This window comes from Mirounga leonina, unplaced genomic scaffold, assembly GCF_011800145.1.
Source record: "Mirounga leonina isolate KUSES-001 unplaced genomic scaffold, KU_Mleo_1.0 Mir_224, whole genome shotgun sequence".
In the NCBI taxonomy this organism is placed as follows: domain Eukaryota; kingdom Metazoa; phylum Chordata; class Mammalia; order Carnivora; family Phocidae; genus Mirounga; species Mirounga leonina.
Window position 1 is genome coordinate 6,563,389 of NW_023270615.1, and position 19,497 is coordinate 6,582,885.

General features: G+C 39.0%; 1 protein-coding gene across 1 annotated transcript in view; it reads right to left on the reverse strand.

The window, feature by feature from the left end:
* Positions 1 to 355: 355 nt before the first annotated feature.
* TMC1 (transmembrane channel like 1) overlaps positions 356 to 19,497 on the reverse strand; it is a 104,791-nt gene continuing 85,649 nt past the window's right edge. Inside the window, exons 16-20 of the mRNA XM_035028966.1 lie at positions 18,876 to 18,943; positions 13,600 to 13,839; positions 10,068 to 10,193; positions 691 to 769; positions 356 to 588 (exon numbers count right to left, since the gene is read on the reverse strand). Coding sequence (XP_034884857.1) covers positions 445 to 588; positions 691 to 769; positions 10,068 to 10,193; positions 13,600 to 13,839; positions 18,876 to 18,943 — 657 coding nt within the window. The 3' untranslated portion in view covers positions 356 to 444. The remainder of the gene's footprint in view (positions 589 to 690; positions 770 to 10,067; positions 10,194 to 13,599; positions 13,840 to 18,875; positions 18,944 to 19,497) is intronic.

Below are 19,497 nucleotides of genomic sequence, written 5' to 3' on the forward strand. Positions count from 1 at the left end.
AAATGGTCCCACTGAGCAGGAGAGACTCTGCATTTGTGTCTGCTATTTTTTTTTCAATAAAAGATTTTATTTATTTTTTTGAGAGAGAGAAAGAGAGCATGAGTGGGTGGGGGAGAGCAGAGAGAGAAGCAGACCTGAGCCTCGATCCCAGGACCCTGAGATCATGACCTAGACAGAAGGCAGACACTCAACTGACTGAGCCACCCAGGTGCCCCTTGTGTCAGCTATTTGTATATGACCATATGGATGTCTTCATCTTCTGTCAATTGCAAAGTCACCTTCCTATTACTACTGCCAAGTTTACATTTCTGGATTTTTCCTTCTCTTGCCTTTCCCCCACTGGAAACCAACCAAGCCTTCTGGATACAATGCCTGAGAGGGTCTCAAAAAGTGAACAGTAAAAATTGTGGAATGACTCACTCAGGGCAATAATGCCACACCACATCAAATGCCCCGTTTGGAGAGAGAGAAAAGAAAAAGAAGGAAGAGCATTTTTTTGTAGGGGGAAAAACTGTCATCATAAACATTTCTCCAACCTGCTCGGGCAGCCGCCATTTTCTTGTTGCGTATTTTGTTCTCCAAAGCTTGCTACACAATACAAAAAGGAGAAAAGAACATGAGGTTTACTGGTATTTACTATTACTTGCCATTAATAAAGGTAATATGTTAATGAAATAAATTATATCCTACCTGTTTCATCTTCTTTTTTAGATCCAGATTTGCTGTCTTCTGGCCCTTTGCAGTAGCATTGAGATAATAAATGGTCAAGCTACATTTTAAAAAATAATGAGATTATTAGTGTTTTTTAAGTTCAAGATTCTTCTTAAATTTACATTCACTAAATCATAGAACGTTGGCACTGGAGTGGACTTTAAGATATTTTCTTTTTTTTTTTTTTTAGGATTGAAGTACACAGAGGTCAAGAAGTACATTCAGGAAAGGTTACTAGGGGCGGACCTGGGAAGATGGGATCCAAGGGGGCCCTCTTCCACAGCCCAGCATTCTATCTACCATACCTCAACTGCCTAACTGTAGCTCCTTCTTGGAAATGTACTAACATCAGTTGAAATCGTAATTAAAAGTAACATTTCAAATTGACATTAATCTGCTGAAGCATAGGGAATGTGTAGAATAAAAAATTGACCTGCTTTAAATTTCCTCCTTTGACTTTTACAGCAAAGAATATAATTCTCATAGTCATAGTTCACTAACATGGATTTTTTTCCATAGGATGTATTTCTCCCTTCCTCAAAAAGAAAATGTTTTATAAAGGAATATTCTTGGCTTTTAGTTGACATTTACATTTCTAGAAAGAGGGAATTCCAGCCAAACATTTGTGTAAAAATAAATATGTTCATCTTCACTTAAAGCAAAAACAAACAAACAAAATGCAGTAAAAAAAAAAAAAAAAGGTAACTGGCATTGCTCTTTGTTGCAAATAACTGGATACTAAACACATTTCTTCTACTCCCCAACCATGCCAGATTATATCCTTTATGAGCCATCTGGTGCTAGCAACACAATTATTGATATGGTTTAGCCGGGTTTGTTTATCTCTTATACGAGTGATGGGAGTTTGAAATTACATACATGAAAGCATTTGGTATGCTATTTGGCATGAAGTAGGTGCTCAATAAATTGTGTGTGTGTGTGTGTGTGTGTGTATTATAAGCATATTCTTAGAAAAGTGCCTGGATTTGGAGGATAAACTCAAAGACCTCACAAGTCACTCGCAGTTCTGGAATTCTCTAGTCTCCAAAGGAATGAACCTGGCTACAGAGAACTAACCTGAATTCTACTCAGTTACCCAAAAACCATCCAAGCTGATTTAATAGGATCCATTGGGGAAATTCAAAAGGCTTATAACATGTAACATTCTCTAATTAAAGGTAATAAAGAGCCAGGCCAATTGCACGAGCCTCATAAACTGGAAGATGAGGTCTCAGGATTTGAAAAATCAAATCAGTAATAAACTGAAATTGGGTTTTAAATCAGAACCTCAGAACTATAATCAGCCTTGCAGGACATCTATTTGACCTCATATTCTGTCAGCTTTTCTTTTTCTTTTTTTTTTTTTTTAAAGATTTTTATTTATTTTTTGACAGAGAGAGAGACAGCAGAGAGGGAACACAAGCAGAGGCAGAGGGAGAGGGAGAAACAGGCTTCCTACTGAGCAGGGAGCCTGATGCGGGGCTCGATCCCAGGACCCCAGGACCACGACCTGAGCCGAAGGCAGACGCTAAACAACTGAGCCACCCAGGCGCCCCTGTCAGCTTTTCTCTACACAGTCTGTACCAAAGGCTGGCAAACTATAGTCTCCAGGGTAGAAATGACTCCCAGCTTGTTTTGCATAGCCCATGAACTAAGAATGGTTTTTACCTTTTTAAATGGTCATGTAAGTACTTATATGATATTCTCAATTTTACCTTTTGACCCACACAACCTAATATATCTACGATTTGGCCCTTTAAGAAAAAATGTGCCAACCATGGGTATAAACCACCCCTGCCAAGTGGCTTCTAGCCCTTCTGTATCTTCCCACTCATCCCAAACTCAGTGTTTGGTGCTTCAAAGTATTAGGGGGAATAAGAGACGGGAAATAAGACATGGGGTTTGAATTTATTTATTAGCCACTTGATTTGGCGCAGATCTTCCATGCAATATCAATAATGTGATTAATGAGGCCAACCTTTTCAGGTTATTGTGGAAATTAAATGATTAATGTATGGGTGGTGCCTGGGACACAGGCAATGTTAGCTCTCCAGACAGCTTATTAAATCTTTAATTGGTGGCATTAGAACAATGTTGCGCCTTTGCTTAAAAATAAAATAAATTAAATAAATTTAAAAAATCTGTCTCTCAGTAAGTTAAGACTATAGTCATAAAATCTAACATTAAGTTTTGTTGGGTTTTATTTTTTTAATATAAGATCTAATTGGTACTGGAGGAGCAAGATGGTGGAGGAGTAGGAGACCTAAATTTCGTTTGGTCCCAGGAACTCAGCTAGATAGGGATCAAACCATTCTGAACACCTACAAACTCAACAGGAGATCGAAGAAAAGAATAGCAGCAACTCTCTGAACAGAAAAGCGACCACTTTCTGGAAGGCCTCTTCTGATTTGTTTAGTGTATATTTTTCTGGGGTCATTGTTACCCTGTTAGTATTTTGTTCTCTCATTCATCTATTCTCCTCTGGACAAAATGACAAGATGGAAATAATCACCTCAAAAAAAAGAACAAGAGGCAGTACCAACTGCCAGGGACCTAATCAGTTAGGACATCAGTAAGATGTTGGAACTAGAGTTCAGAATGACGATTATAAAGATACTAGCTGGGCTTGAAAAAAGCATGGAAGATATTAGAGAAACCCTTTCTGGAGAAATAAAAGAACTAAAATCTAACCAAGTTGAAATCAAAAAGGCTATTAATGAGGTGCAATAAAAAATGGAGGCTCTAACTGCTAAGATAAATGAGGCAGAAGAGAGAATTAGTGATATAGAAGACCAAATGATGGAAAATAAAGAAGTTGAGAAAAAGAGAGATAAACAACTGCTGGATCATGAGGGCAGAATTTGAGAGATAAGTGATACCATAAGATGAAACAATATTAGAATAATTGGGATCCCAGAAGAAGAAGAAAGAGAGAGAGGCAGAAGATATATTGGAGCAAACTATAGCAGAGAACTTCCCTAATTTGGGGAAGGAAACAAGCATCAAAATCCAGGAGGCCCAGAGAACCCCTCTCAAAATCAATAAAAATAGGTCAACACCCTGACATCTAATAGTAAAACTTACAAGTCTCAGAGACAAAGAGAAAATCCTGAAAGCAGCTCGGGACAAGAGATCTGTAACCTACCATGGTAGAAACATTAGATTGGCAACAGACCTATCCACAGAGACCTGGCAGGCCAGAAAGGACTGGCATGATATATTCAGAGCCCTAAATGAGAAAAATATGCAGCCAAGAATACTATATCCAGCTAGGATGTCACTGAAAATAGAAGGAGAGATAAAAAGCTTCCAGGACAAACAAAAACTAAAGGAACTTGCAAACATGAAACCAGCCCTACAAGAAATCTTGAAAGGGCTCCTCTAAGCAAAGAGAGAGCCTAAAAGCAACATAGACCAGAAAGGAACACAGACAATATACAGTAACAGTCACCTTACAGGCAATACAATGGCACTAAATTCCTATCTTTCAATAGTTACCCTGAATGTAAATGGGATAATTGCCCCAATCAAAAGACACAGGGTATCAGATTGGATAAAAAAAACAAGACCCATCAACATGCTGTCTGCAAGACACCCATTTTAGACCTAAAGACACCTCCAGATTTAAAGTGAGGGGGTGGAAAACCATTTATCATGCTAATGGACACCAAAAGAAAGCTGGAGTGGCAATCCTTATATCAGACAAAATAGATTTTAAACCAAAGACTATAATAAGAGATGAGGAAGGACAGTATATCATACTTAAAGGGTCTATCCGACAAGAAGATCTAACAATTATAAATATCTATGCCCCTAACATGGGAGCAGCCAATTATATAAGCCAATTAATAACAAAAGCAAAGAAACACATCGACAACAATACAATCATAGTGGGGGACTTTAACACCCCCCTCACTGAGATGGACAGATCATCTAAGCAAAAGATCAACTTTAAATGACACACTGGACCAAATGGACTTCACAGATATTAACAGAACATTCCACCCCAAAGCAACAGAATACACATTCTTCTCTAGTGCCCATGGAACATTCTCCAGAATAGATCACATCCTAGGTTACAAATCAGGTCTCAACCGGTACCAAAAGATTGGGATCATTCCCTACATATTTTTGGACCATGGTGCTTTGAAACTAGAACTCGATCACAAGAGGAAAGTTGGAAAGAACTCAAATACATGGAGGCTAAAGAGCATCCTACTAAAGAATGAACGGGTCAACCAGGAAATTAAAGAAGAATTTAAAAAATTCATGGAAACCAATGAAAATGAAAACACAACTGTTCAAAATCTTTGGGATGCAGCAAAGGCAGTCTTAAGAGGAAAGTATATAGCAATAGGTCTTTCTCAAGAAACAAGAAAGGTCTCAAATACACAACCTAACCCTACACCTAAAGGAGCTGGAGAAAGAACAGCAAATAAAGCCTAAACCCAGCAGGAGAAGACAAATAATAAAGATCAGAGCAGAAATCAATGAAATAGAAACCAAAAGAACAGTAGAACAGATCAACAAAACTAAGATCTGGTTCTTTGAAAGAATTAATAAGATTGATAAACCCCTGGCCAGACTTACCAAAAAGGAAAGAGAAATGACCCAAATAAATAAAATCATGAATGAAAGAGGAGAGATCACAACCAACACCAAAGAAATACAAACAATTATAAGAACATATTATGAGCAACTATATGCCAGCAAATTAGATAATCTGGAAGAAATGGATGCATTCCTAGAGATGTATAAACTACCAAAACTGAACCAGGAAGATACAGAAAACCTGAACAGACTTATAACCACTAAGGAAATTGAAGCTCTAGGGTGCCTGGGTGGCTCAGATGGTTAAGCGTCTGCCTTTGGCTCAGGTCATGATCCCAGGGTCCTGGGATCGAGTCCGCATCGGGCTCCCTGCACTGCAGGGAAGCCTGCTTCTCCCTCTCCCACTCCCCCTGCTTGTGTTCCCTCTCTTACCAGGTCTCTCTCTGTCAAATAAATAAATAAAATCTTCAAAAAAAAAAAAAAGAAATTGAAGCTCTAATCAAAAATCTCCCAACAAACAAGAGCCCATGGCCATATGGCTTCCCAGGAGAATTCTACCAAACATTTAAAGAAGAATTAATACCTATTCTGAAACTGTTCCAAAAAATAGAAATGGAAGGAAAACTTCCAAACTCATTTTATGAGGCCACCATTACCTTGATTCCAAAACCAAAGACCCCATCAAAAAGGAGAATTACAGACCAATATCTCTGATGAACATGGATGCAAAAATTCTCACCAAAATACTAGCCAATAGGATCCAACAGTACATTACATTTCATTAAATGGATTATTCACCACGACTAAGTGGGATTTATCCCTGGGCTGCAAGGTTGGTTCAACATCTGCCAATCAATCAATGTGATACAATACATTAATATAAGAAAGAACAAGAACCATATGATCCTCTCAATAGATGCAGAAAAAGCATTTGACAAAGTACAGCATCCTTTCTTGATCAAAACTCTTCGGAGTATAGGGATAGAGGGTACATACCTCAAGATCATAAAAGCCATCTGTGGAAAACACACAGCGAATATCATTCTCAATGGGGAAAAACTGAGAGCTTCTCCCTAAGGTCAGGAACACGGCAGGGATGTCCACTATCACCACTGCTATTCAACATAGATTAAAAGTCCTAGCCACAGCAATCAGACAACAAAAAGAAATCAAAGGCATCCAAATCAGCAAAGAAGAATTCAAACTCTCACTCTTTGCAGATGATATGATACTTTATGTGGAAAACCCAAAAGACTCCACCCCAAAACTGCTAGAACTCCTACAGGAATTCAGTAAAGTGGCACAATATAAAATCAATGCACAGAAATCAGTGGCATTCCTACACACCAACAAGACAGAAGAAAGAGAAATGAAGGAGTCGATCCCATTTACAATTGCACCCAAAACCCTAAGATACCTAGGAATAAATCTAACCAAAGAGGCAAAGAATCTGTACTCAGAAAACTATAAAATACTCATGAAAGAAATTGAGGAAGACACAAAGAAATGGAAAAACGTTCCACGCTCATGGATTGGAAAAACAAATATTGTGAAGATGTCAATGCTACCTAGAGCAATCTACACATTTAATGCAATCCCCATCAAAATACCATCCACTTTTTTCAAAGAAATGGAACAAATAATCCTAACATTTGTATGGGACCAGAAAAGACCCCAAATAGCCAGAGGAATGTTGAAGAAGAAAAGCAAAGCTGGTGGCATCACAATTCTGGACTTCAAGCTCTATGACAAAGCTGTCATCATCAAGACAGCATGGTACTGGCACAAAAACAGACACATAGATCAATGGAACAGAATAGAGAGCCCAGAAATGGACCCTCAACTCTATGGTCAACTAATCTTCGACAAAGCAGGAAGGAATGTCCAATGGAAAAAAGTCTCTTCAACAAATGATGTTGGGAAAATTGGACAGCCACATGCAGAAGAATGAAACTGGACCATTTCCTTACACCACACACAAAAATAGACTCCAAATGGTTGAAAGACCTCAGTGTGAGACAGGAGTCCCTCAAAATCCTAAAGGAGAACACAGGCAGCAACCTCTTCGACCTCAGCCGCAGTAACTTCTTAGAAACATCACCAAAGGCAAGGGAAGAAAGGGCAAAAATGAACTGTTGGGACTTCATCAAGATAAAAAGCTTTTGCACAGCAAAAGAAACACTCAACAAGACCAAAAGACAACCGACAGAATGGGAGAATATATTTGCAAATGACATATCAGATTAAAGGGCTAGTATCCAAAATCTATAAGGAACTTATCAAACTCAACACCCAAAGAATAAATAATCTAATCAAGAAAAGGCAGAAGACATGAACAGACATTTTTCCAAAGAAGACATCCAAATGGCCAACAGACACATGAAAAAGTGCTCAACATCGCTCGGCATCAGGGAAATCCAAATCAAAACCTCAATGAGATACCATCTCACACCAGTCAGAATGGCTAAAATTAATAAGTCAGGAAATGACAGATGTTGGCGGGGATGTGGAGAAAGGGGAACCTTCCTACACTGTGGGTAGGAATGCAAGCTGGTGCAGCTACTCTGGAAAACAGTATGGAGGTTCCTCAAAAAGATGAAAATAGAGCTACCATACGACCGAGCAATTGCACTACTGGGTATGTACCCCAAAGATACAAATGTAGGGATCCAAAGGGGTACGTGCACCCCGATGTTTATAGCAGCAATGTCCACAATAGCCAAACTGTGGAAAGAGCCAAGATATCCATCGACAGATGAATGGATAAAGAAGATGTGGTATATATATACAATGGAATATTATGTGGCCATCAAAAGGAATGAAATACTGCCATTTGCAATGACATGGATGGAACTGGAGGGTATTATGCTGAGCGAAATAAGTCAATCAGAGAAAGACATGTATCATATGATCTCACTGATACGAGGAATTCTTAATCGCAGGAAACAAACTGAGTGTTTCTGGAGTGGTGGGGGGTGGGAGGGATGGGGTGGCTGGGTGATAGACATTGGGGAGGGTATGTGCTATGGTGAGCATGTGAATTGTGTAAGTCTGTTGAATCACAGACCTGTACCTCTGAAACAAATACAGTTTCAGAAGATAGTAAGAAGGGAAAAATGAAGGGGGGGAAATCGGAAGGGGAGACAAACCATGAGAGACTATGGACTCTGAGAAAAAAACTGAGGGTTCTAGAGGGGAGGGGGTTGGGGGGATGGGTTAGCCCAGTGATGGGTATTAAGGAGGGCACGTACTGAATGGAGCACTGGGTGTTATACACAAACAATGAATCATGGAACACTACATCAAAAACTAATGATGTAATGTATGGTGATTAACATAACATAATAAAATTAAAAAAAAAAAAGATCTCAATGGTACCACTAAATGGCCTTGACTTTTAAAAACCGTATAATACTTAACATGGTCCCAGAAGCCACCATATCATCAAAACTTGAAAAAGAAAAATCACTTCAAGGGCCATCTGGTGAAATAGGCTGCATCCAGCAGGTCATTTTCCAACACGTGTGTGCCAGAGACTCGCTATCAGATTATCAGATTGGGGGAATGTCACCCTCCGATCAAGGTTCTCTAATATATAAAAGTAATCTGCTTCACTGTTTAATTATCCCTGTGGGCTTATTAGCTCGCCCTCAAAGAAGGTGTCACGTGTAAAGAGGTTGGCTTTATTGTCAACCTACTATTACTATTTTGTTATACTATACTCTTTCTAACCTAGGGAAAATCACTTTGTCCCTCTAAACCAGTAATTTAAGAAAGTTGAAGATGACACCCATGGTCTCTGATGTGGCCCATGACCATGACCATTACAAAGACAATGCTAACAACTTGGCCCAGAACCCAGTTCATGTACTTCAAATCATTGGGATTTCTTTCAGGAGATTTCCTAGTTTTGCCTTTTATAAAACAAATGCCACCCTTTGCATCAGCTTTGTTTCTAAAGTGTTTCTGAGGGTGGTTTCATAGTTACCCTCCTGGACTGAGAGACAGCAGTGGCGGTTCCAGACTTTCTATTTTGGAGGGCCTCAGGGGTTGAAAGGAAGGTCTAGGGCTTTTTTTTTTTTTTTTTTAAGCTCTTTGATAACAAGCATATATTTTTCCTCAGAATGTAACTTTATCTCTTCAAAAGTCAGAAGCCAGTGAAAGTGACATGGGAACAAAAGTCCCCTCCCAAGGTCCCCTTTGGATCTTACCTCTAACGTTTGAAGGGCTAGACTAAGTGACCTTTCCAAGACCCTTCTGGTCCTCTGATTCTATTACCATGGACACACACTTATTGGTAGCCTTTCAAGAACAAGGACATGGTAATTTTTAAGACCCCTTAAACACTTAGCCCTAAAATATAGCTGATAGGGCCCCCAGAGGGAATATTAACTTAGAGGCTCATCATTTCTATGTGTTCCCAGCCATCTGCTTTATGGAACAAGAGGTGGGGGCCAGGACACGGCGGGAAGCTCAATGTGCTGATTAGATTTAGCATTTAGCGTTTATGTTTCCCTGCTTTAGCTGTTTACTGATAATTATTTTGGTTACTTGGGAACAAATCTTATAATCCTAGGCAGGCAAAGACAGATGCAGATGGCTATGAATTACATCCAATAGGATCAGAATATGGCTCATGAATTTCAGCCTCTTACCACCATGTAATCAGCCCTGAATTTGGTGAGGTTACAGCACAACCCTTAGAGAGCGTGAGAAAGGAAAAAAAAAAAAAAAAAGCTGGAACTTAAAAGGAGCCAGGCTTTCTTCATTACAAAGGCCCTTTCTATGAGCGGGGAAGCACATACACCATAACCAAAATGATAGCGATGACCAGTCCAGGATTAGAAAGCTGTCTCAAGATCTTCGCCAACCAGCTTGGGAAATCCTGCTCCAGGGTTTCTCCAATGACTTCGAACATCCTATTTTTACCACTGAAAAAAAAAAGGGGGGGGGTGGGGAAGAGAAATTTATTTACAACCTATGCAAAAACCATGAATATAGCAAGAAAACTAGAAATCTTTCTCGAACACCACCTAAGTGCTCTTTCAGGTTGGAAACCTAAGGCTTAGCCACAACTCCTGGCACTTTGACCTCTTATTGTCAACGTGGGGGTGAGGTATGAGAAATGGTATCCCAACATGAACACACAGTTGAGCAGTTAGGAATTTAACCACAGCCTTAGGAAAAGACTTTTTAAAGCTGTATTTCTAAGATTTTGATTGAAATATATTTTATAAATAGCTCGTAAGTCTACCCCTCAGCCAGCTGTCCTTGTTGGACAGCTGTTCACTCCCTTTGGGCTGAATAAATAGTGCTCTCAATTGTTTAACTGGCCTTGGAAATGAGCATAAGGAGTAGCTTAACGGAATAAGGTCCACAAATAATCCAGTATCTCTCCCATGCAACAGCTGCTATCTCATTTTCTACAGACTTCTTTCATCAGAGTTATTAATAAGTAACCACACCGAATGAGGAGTCCTTTCTGCATTTCTTGTTGACAGGCCCTAAATGACTGCTGGCTCAGTCCCACTGCTAGGAAAAGAAAATGCGTAAAGAAGGAAAATAAGCCTAAAAAGCAAAAGTCCTTAATGGGTTCGTTCTCAGCCCGTTAAGGTAAGAATCAGCTTCTATAAGCTAGAAAAATGAGAGCAGGAAGTCTGTCTTATCTTCGTACATAATATTCAGAATTATAAAGTAATACCCATCATGTCAAGCTATTTTTTTCTGTATATGCATATTGATTCTACTATGAAAAGCGGTAATTCTCAGAAAAGAAGATTAGGTTACTTATCACCAAGTGGTATGTATCATCAGAATAAAGGTTGGTATAACACTTACTATAATAGTCTGGTTTCACTTTGTTTTTTGATCTTCATACATTCTCACCTACTAAACAAACATGAGCCTCAAGTTCCAGATGAGATTTTTTTTTTTTTTTTTTTTTTTGCTCCTGATCTAACTAATAATATCTTTCAAAAAACTGAGAGTAACCCCAAGTACCTAGTTAAGAGTTAGTTGCTGGACTGCCGAGGTATAAGTTTTGCTTCACAAATTACAAATCTGCACCCAGCAAAACCTGTGCTGTATTAAGGGGGAATGTAGCTTGCAGACCATTCAAGATTATATCGATTTATTCCCCTAAGATTTCTTTGTCTTCATCCATTCTAACTGGGCATGCTTTTCTCCTAGACATGGGGGATACAGCTAGAGTGAGAAGGTAGGCAAGGATGAGAGAAGGTAAGACCATCCACTCTCCCTTCTCCAGGTTGGGCTGAGGCTGATGCCTGTGGTTAGAATGAGGGGACTGGAATTTTACAAAATGCTCTCTTCCCACAAAGGTCTTCTCTGCATCCAGTCTGTCCCAAATTCAAAGCCATTAGCATCTCTGGTGATTCTCCCCTTTCCTGGTCTGGTGTCTTACCAGGAGTCCAGCTCTCTTACTTCTATACAAACTAAAGAAGCATCTGACAAATAGTGATATATATGCAGTAATTCTGCCTAAGTTTGCCAATTAGGAAACACTTGGTCAAAATCAGTATGTCTCAGATAGAGACTAATTTTTTTTTCATTAAATTCTTAGTAACTGTGTGTGATATAAAGAGAGGCAAAGGACTTAGGTTCAAAAGGCTAAAATTGCATGGTCATGGTACATGTCTAGCTCAATGATATTTTTCATAGGAATGCACTTGTATAACCACCATCCAGCTCCATGTGCACACGGTGGGGATTCCCTTCCTTTGATACATTTTTCCCGGAAAGATCAACTTGCAACTAGAAAGTTAAAAGTGCATCTAAAACTCAACCTGGATATTCACTTGTGTGGGTAATTTGCAATCAACTAAAAGTCTTTGAATGGCTTATCTGGTGAACTTCGTGCCCTGAGATTCATTAGAGATTTACTAAGACCAAGCTCTTCTTCAAGACTGCAATTTCCTATTTAGTCTCCAGATGTCACTGTCTGCATTATTTATTTTAGACCACATTTTGGGGGGGGGGGGCGGTGAGAGATCAGGATTTGTCAACATCAGCTTCCTGAATACGACAAAACTCCAGTAGTTTCTGCCCTATCGGCTGGCTTAACATTTTCTTTCTTTCTTTTTTTCCCAGTAAAGCAATAATAACTCAGACTATTATTAGAGTACAAATGCATCTTTTATACTTGTCTGTGAGCAATGAAACTTGACTTTAATAACTTGCATCTGACAGCATGACGAGGAAATTATACGTGGCCATTATCGGCTCATGCTTGTATTCACGTGGCTTTTCATGTTCACATTTCTTTCACTTGGAAAGGAGAAATAAGTCAAATGCATGCTGACCAATGACTCAACAGGCAGGGATTCTTGGGGGGGGGGCTTGTGGTAGATTCTTTTTTCTTTTTCTTTTTCTTTCTCTCTTTCTTCTTCTTCTTCTTCTTTTTTTTTTTTTTTTTTTTTTAGAGAGAGGAGGGCAGAGGGAGAGGGAGAGAAAGAATCTAAAGCAGGCTCCACACCCAGAGCAGAGCCTGAAGCACGCAGGGCTCTATTTCATGACCCTGAGGTCACGACCTGAGCCAAATTCAAGAGTCAGACACTTAACCAACTGAGCCACCCAGGTGCCCCAAGGTAGATTCATTTCTAAGGCCCTATTTAGGGAATGAAATCTCAATTCCCCAGATCCTGGGGACTTTGCTTTCTTGCTAAGTGTCACAGACAGAACTTGGTCATAGACAACTGGAGAAAAGTACATTTCAGCTTGGATCAGAGAGACTTCTTAACTCTTTATTACTGACTGGAGCAAAATTATCCTTGTTATTTTGGGAGACTACACATGCTGAACATCATCCTCAGTTGTTTTACTAGCATGTAGCATTGTGGATTATAAAATGTGTGACCCACTTTATATTCATAATTATCTAATAATGATCCCATTTCTACATAGGTTGTGGAATAATCTACTTTTAATTAATTATTTTCTATTGGGCAAAACATGGCAATAGCTTCTGATTTTTGGACGTGGGGCCTAGCATCAGGAAAACTTTCACATCCCCATTAGCATAATCAAACCTTGCTCTTTGCTACCTCTTATGGCTCAAATTTATGGTCCATATTTTACCCAGGTAGAGCCCAGGTGCACTCAAATCATTTTCCCTTTTATGATTCCCAAATAAGAAAATCGATGGAACTTCCCTAAGAATCTCCATGTTACCTAATGAGACTGAATGCCCAAAGAACCACATTTCTACAGACCAAAATGCCATTGTTTGGGAGGGGGACCCACAAAACTCATAGGAGTGACTATTCCTATCTCCACGCCTGGAAGAAAATGACACCCAGGTGGAATTTCAAAGGCCAGAACCTGAACGGGCCACAATCAAAAGATGGCGGGAGCGATACAATCATGTATAGGACGGGCATGGTGGACAGGAAGAGGATGAGCAGTAGCATGCCCAGGTAGAAGTTATTTGATCTGGAAGCTTTGAACACCCTGGCCTCAGGAACGTTGCAACACATCACGGCCCAGCACTGGAAGTACATGGAGGTGTGGAGTCGAAGGATATTGATTCCTGGGAGGCTGGGGGCGAAGAAGGAGCCCATCCTGGAAGGAAAAACAGGGCTCTGCTCAATTCCAGTCTTCTCTTCATAACAAAGTCATACAGCACCTGTTGATTTCACATCATGCTTATTTGCTAAAGGCAGAAAATGTAGGGCCACTTTCAGTCCACAAACGCTTTTTTATAAATAAACTTGACTGGCCAATTTCCATCTTCTGTGCACATTTTATCATCTCCCCCATTATCCAGGAATTGCCTACGTGATTCGCTCATAGCAATTATGCTGTTCACTAACTATATCTGCTCTCATTAATAAATTTAAACTACACCAGAGAAAACAATGTATCACATGTATTAACTTCTCTCTTCTACTTCTCAGATAAACTTGATTCCCCTAATACTCAAATCATTCATTAATAAATCCGGATATTTAACTTCTCTTTAATAAGTGCCCCTGAAAGCACTCATTCTATTCAAATAAACTGCACATCTGGATTAATTACTTTTCTCGTGGCTAATTAATTTTTGCTTAATGGAAGAGAAAAAATTAAAATAAGCTTATCTTTTTCTGATGCTATTCTTTATTAGCTATGTAGCTATTATGGTGTTTTAGAGCTGATGTATTTATGCCCAATAATAGTGTTTTCTTAATAGTCTATAGGAAGCTTTATGTGTTTGAGATGAAAATTCAACACATACATTTAATTTAATTTAATTTAATCTGTTTACTTGCTTACTTCAGCTTGTCCTGGAAATTCACTGCTTTGTACATCTGATTTTTAAAAACTATCTTTAAATGCCACTTTTAAACAGGAAGCACTTAGGTGAGGTCACTTTTACTTGCTGGCTTAGTTGATAATTTCAACAAAATAAATTTCAATTTTCTTTGATGAGAAAATCCATTAGCATCATAAAACCATATTAATAGCAATGTATTGGTCCAAAACCAAAAAGAGGATACATGTGCACTTATTTTAGAAGTATAAGCACAGTCCTATCTTTTAAACTGTCCCAGCTGTAATAAAGCCCTCAGCACTTCTGGTTAGGGTCAGCATTTTATATTACCTGGGTATGTAGAGTAGCTATTTTAACTAATCCAACGCAAATTTGGTATAATACGGGGTGGTGGGGGGGGCAAGGGGTGAGTTAGATGAAGAAATTAGTTTCTGCTATTTCCGTAATGGAAATTATGCAAACCAGCATTAAAGGATTTCATTTAAAAGTGGAATCTTGCCAAAATTTAGATCATCTTGTTGGTAGGATTTCACGCAACGGATCTGAATGATATTTTAACATACTGAATGGACCAGAGACTCTGAAGGAAGCTAAATGATTTTTTTTTTTTAATGGCATGAACTTCAGGTGATGATCTAGCCACGTAGGTTCATCAACTGTAACACACGTCCCACTGTGATTTGGGAAGCCGATTGTAGGGGAGGCTATGCATGTTGGGGCATGGGGATATTTGGGAACGCTCTGTACTCTCCACTCAGTTTTTCTGTGAACACAACACTGCTCTAAAATAGAAATTTTATGAACTAAAAAAAAAGTAAGATGATAGACTTTGGAACACCACATGGTATCTTTGTTACAGGATAGCAAGAGAGATCCCAGAGCCTCAAGAACGTGAGCAAGTGAGTGAGTGACAGGCCCAGGTTAGGGGCCAGAATTACATAGCGCTATAGTACATTCTCAAATGCCAATATTAGTAATGTGAGATGTTTGTGAATCGTTATATTTGCTCCCTTCTAAAGGTCAGGCTTGGCCATGTGATTTGTTTTGGCCAATGAAATGGTCATTAAAATGAGGTGTCTCGCTACTGGATGGAGACGTTAAAAGCCCTGTGTGGATTCTATTCTCATCTCTCTGCTACCTTGACCGGTGATGTTCCAGATGGACCCTATTTTGCCAGTCTAGGAATCCACGGTGAGAGTAACTTGCAAGAGCAGAGCTCTCTACCAACCCACACTGGGCATGTAGAGAAAACAAGAAGTAAACGTTTCCCTTTGGAAGCCACTAAGACTTGGGGGTTCTGGTGAACTGCTGCACAAGCTAGTTTCTCCTCAGACACAATTCTGTACATCATGTGAGACCTAGTCTTGCCTAAAGCCACATATATTTGTACCTCTATGTATCCCTACATCATTCATCTGTATACATGTATGTGTATACACGTATGTATTGTCTCTATAAATAAATTTCAGATTTTCAAAATAAATATTGAACAAATGGCTCAAGAAACCATTACCTAGAAAAACAGATCCTGGCACACTGATATCTGCACCTTAATGCTCATCCTGTCTTTGCTCGTGACTCACTAATCAGCTCGGCTCACTAAGTCCCTTCCCCAAACTTGAGCCCATCATCTGTCAGTTAAAGATCATTGTAATACCTTCGCCTTATAAAGTGCTTTTCTTCCAAGAAGATCAAAGCAAACGAAAGCTTCTTTTATTGAGCTCTCCTTATTACTCCAGTGACATGGTACATGTCGGGTAAATTATTCACATTTGATCAACCAAGAAAATGAGGAAGCAGACGGTGACAACACTAATGAAAGGGTATACAAAGAGGCAGTGTTGGAGCAATGTCCAAACCCATCTTCTCTCTCACTGTGTTCTCTGCTGCCTCTATACCCTGCTACGAGAGAGATGGGATGGGCCTTGATCATTTTAAAATACAATTGAAAAACCTATGCCGTCCATTTTTCAATTAAGTGTGTCATATAAAGGTTTACTGGTCATTTCACCCACTTCATGACAAAATGGATTTTACCTATAAAGTTTCACTTTAACAGCATCAGTGTAAATAACCTCCATTAATTAGAAACCCCTAAAGCAATAACTGAATGTCTCTAGCCACAAACCAATGGAATTGAGTGCAAACTTCCCATACTCTTGTGTTTCTGTATGGCCCAACTCAAGCATCGATTCCTCGTGCCTCGTAAAATAGTAGCTTACCAGGTATGAGTACCCTGTGGCAGGGGAGCCTGCTGCACTTAGAATACACACTCCCCACACCTCGCCCACCACACCGCATCCCCATTCTTCACTAGCTTCCTGGGAGTTTGGAAAAGACCATCTGTACCAAGGTGGACCCGAAGGTCAAAATAATAGTTCTTTTGCCTCTGAAACTCCCTGGTAAGTGTATGATTATCTCTGTACACTCAAAAAAACACCTTCACTTTCTAATATCTTCTTCAGACTAACAAGAAGCAAGACTTGACCAATATCTACAGGATGAACACCTAGAAAGACAGTGCAGTGATAGTGGAGAGATTTCGATAATGTGTCTGCCCATGAGAGAACAGGGGAAGAAATGGAAATATTTAAGAATCTCAACATGAACAATAGTGGACCAAAGAGCTGCAAAATTCTAAGTGAAACCCATCAGGACAGCCATTACAACAGCTTTTCCGATCATGAAAATGAATTTCTAGGCCAGTCTGTTGTCTTAGCTAGGAAAGAACAAGACACAGACCCACAGCAGATGTCTGCACAAACGTCAGCCACCAGGCCTGAGGGATGTGTGGCTCGCTGTAAGGGCCAGGGAGTTTTAAAGCTGATACAAGGTGATGGTTTCTCATTGTTCCACATGCCATGTTAGCCATTTTCTGCTGTGACCACAGAATCCCCTCTAGAAAAGGAAAGATCCAGAACTCATAGAAGCTGCTCCCTTTACTCTCTCTGCTGATGGTCCTAGGTCAGGCCACCCTGACTTTCCTCCCTGCTTGGAGAATGAAAGATGCATTTCACTCTTTAATGACTCTCTGGACACATGAGCCATAGCTTGCAAAATTTAGGAAGTGAGAGGGCAGGAATTAAATTTTTAAACATACCTGATAATGGAGAAGATCATCTTTTTAGAGCCTTTCCGTCATATGTATTGACCTGGGGAGGCACAGGAATTTGACAGGCCCCATTGCAGGACGATGGGGCCCTTGGCTATGGTCTTTATATTACTGAAGCAAGATAATTTTAACATTTGCAGAGAGGTCCAGTCTTGCAATGGTTTAATAATTCAATCCAGCTATGATTGAGGGATTTAAGTAATATATGAAGCTTGTGCAAAACTTGTAGTTACTGGTCCTTGTACATAGGACAATGGTATAGTCAGTGGCCCAGTGCAACATTAAGCATGTGTCGGTAGGATAAAGAGGCTCAATTGTAACTGCTTGTGGGTTGGGTGTTCTTAGTTAAGACTGACGGATTTCCAAGACCACATGGTTCCCAGATGAATCACATGCTGTGATTCAATTTTTAAACTCCAAAACAGTTCTACTGTATCCGCTCGTCTTAACCTGTCAAGGTTGACAGTGAGAATGCTTTCATTTAATAAAAGATATGACAGTCCTTTGTACATCAAAAGACATAATTCTGATGTGCAAATGGCCTGTGAAACAAGTTACAAAATAAAGATCGTATTTTTAGCTTGACCTTCCTAAAACATGTGTTTCATCTCTATGAACTACTGGATTTGGTAAAATATTATTTTTAAAAGTAGCAACGAGTTGTCTTCTAAATATACTCAATAATGACAAAATAAAATCAGTTTCTCAGAGGGGCCTTACATTAATTTATTTCATACTTAACATGCGGTTATGGGATCATTAATGTTTCACTGTTAGACCCTGGCATCAGAGGATATAAAAGTAGAAAAAGCCTTCAAATAATCTACAAAGTAGAAATAGACTCCCAGTATTTGATAAAGGAAATCTCTGCAAAACAGGCAGATGCCTTTGAGGACCAAAATTTAAGATATGAAAAAAATACATATGTAATACATATATATACTGTATTATACAGTGTATATAATATGTAAAATATATATTCTATATATTCCAAGACATACATATATACACAATATATATACAATAATATATATAGTATACTATATATTATATAGCATACATATTTTTATATATATATATATATTAGCTTTTCCTAGCAATCCACTTTGCAAAGGCAATTGTTGAGTTAGCCCCAGGCTGTGCACTTCTCAGACACACAGGCTACAGTGCTTTATGCAATAACGATCTTTGAGGCTTTTCTACAAGTGATACACTGTCCAACAGCTGACCTACCAGATCATGCCTTGGTTGAAGATCAGAGCGAGGACATTGCCGCTGATGTCAAATTCAGTGTATGAGGGCTATGGAAGACACAGATATTCACTGGATTAGCAGATCAACTGGTGAAAACTGAAAGCCAAGTGTTCCATCTTTCTGCATAGGTATGGCTAGGCTCTCAACTCCTTCCTTGCAGCAACAATTGCAGGGTAATCGATATAATAAATAATTAGCGATAAATAAAACAATAAAGCACGCTTTCTAACACAGCAAGGCTCATTTTCTAAAGCAGTCATTCAATGTTGTGAAAATGTGGACCAGCAGGCTCTCTTTACATGGCTGGGAAAAGAGAAAATTGGAGCAATGTTTTAGAAAACTGTTTGACCGTATAGATTAAAAGCTTAAAAAAAAAAAAAAAAACTCATTCTCTTTAACCCTGTAAGTCTACCTCTAGGAATTTGTTTTAACAAATTGATCTTAAATGTTGACAAATTTTAACAGAGATGAAACCACCAAAATGTCCAATATTGGTTAAGTAAACATAGTATATCTATACCATAATATATATTGCACCTAATTACAATCACTGTTTGGAGAATATTTACATATACAGAGAAAACTATGACTTGATGTTAAA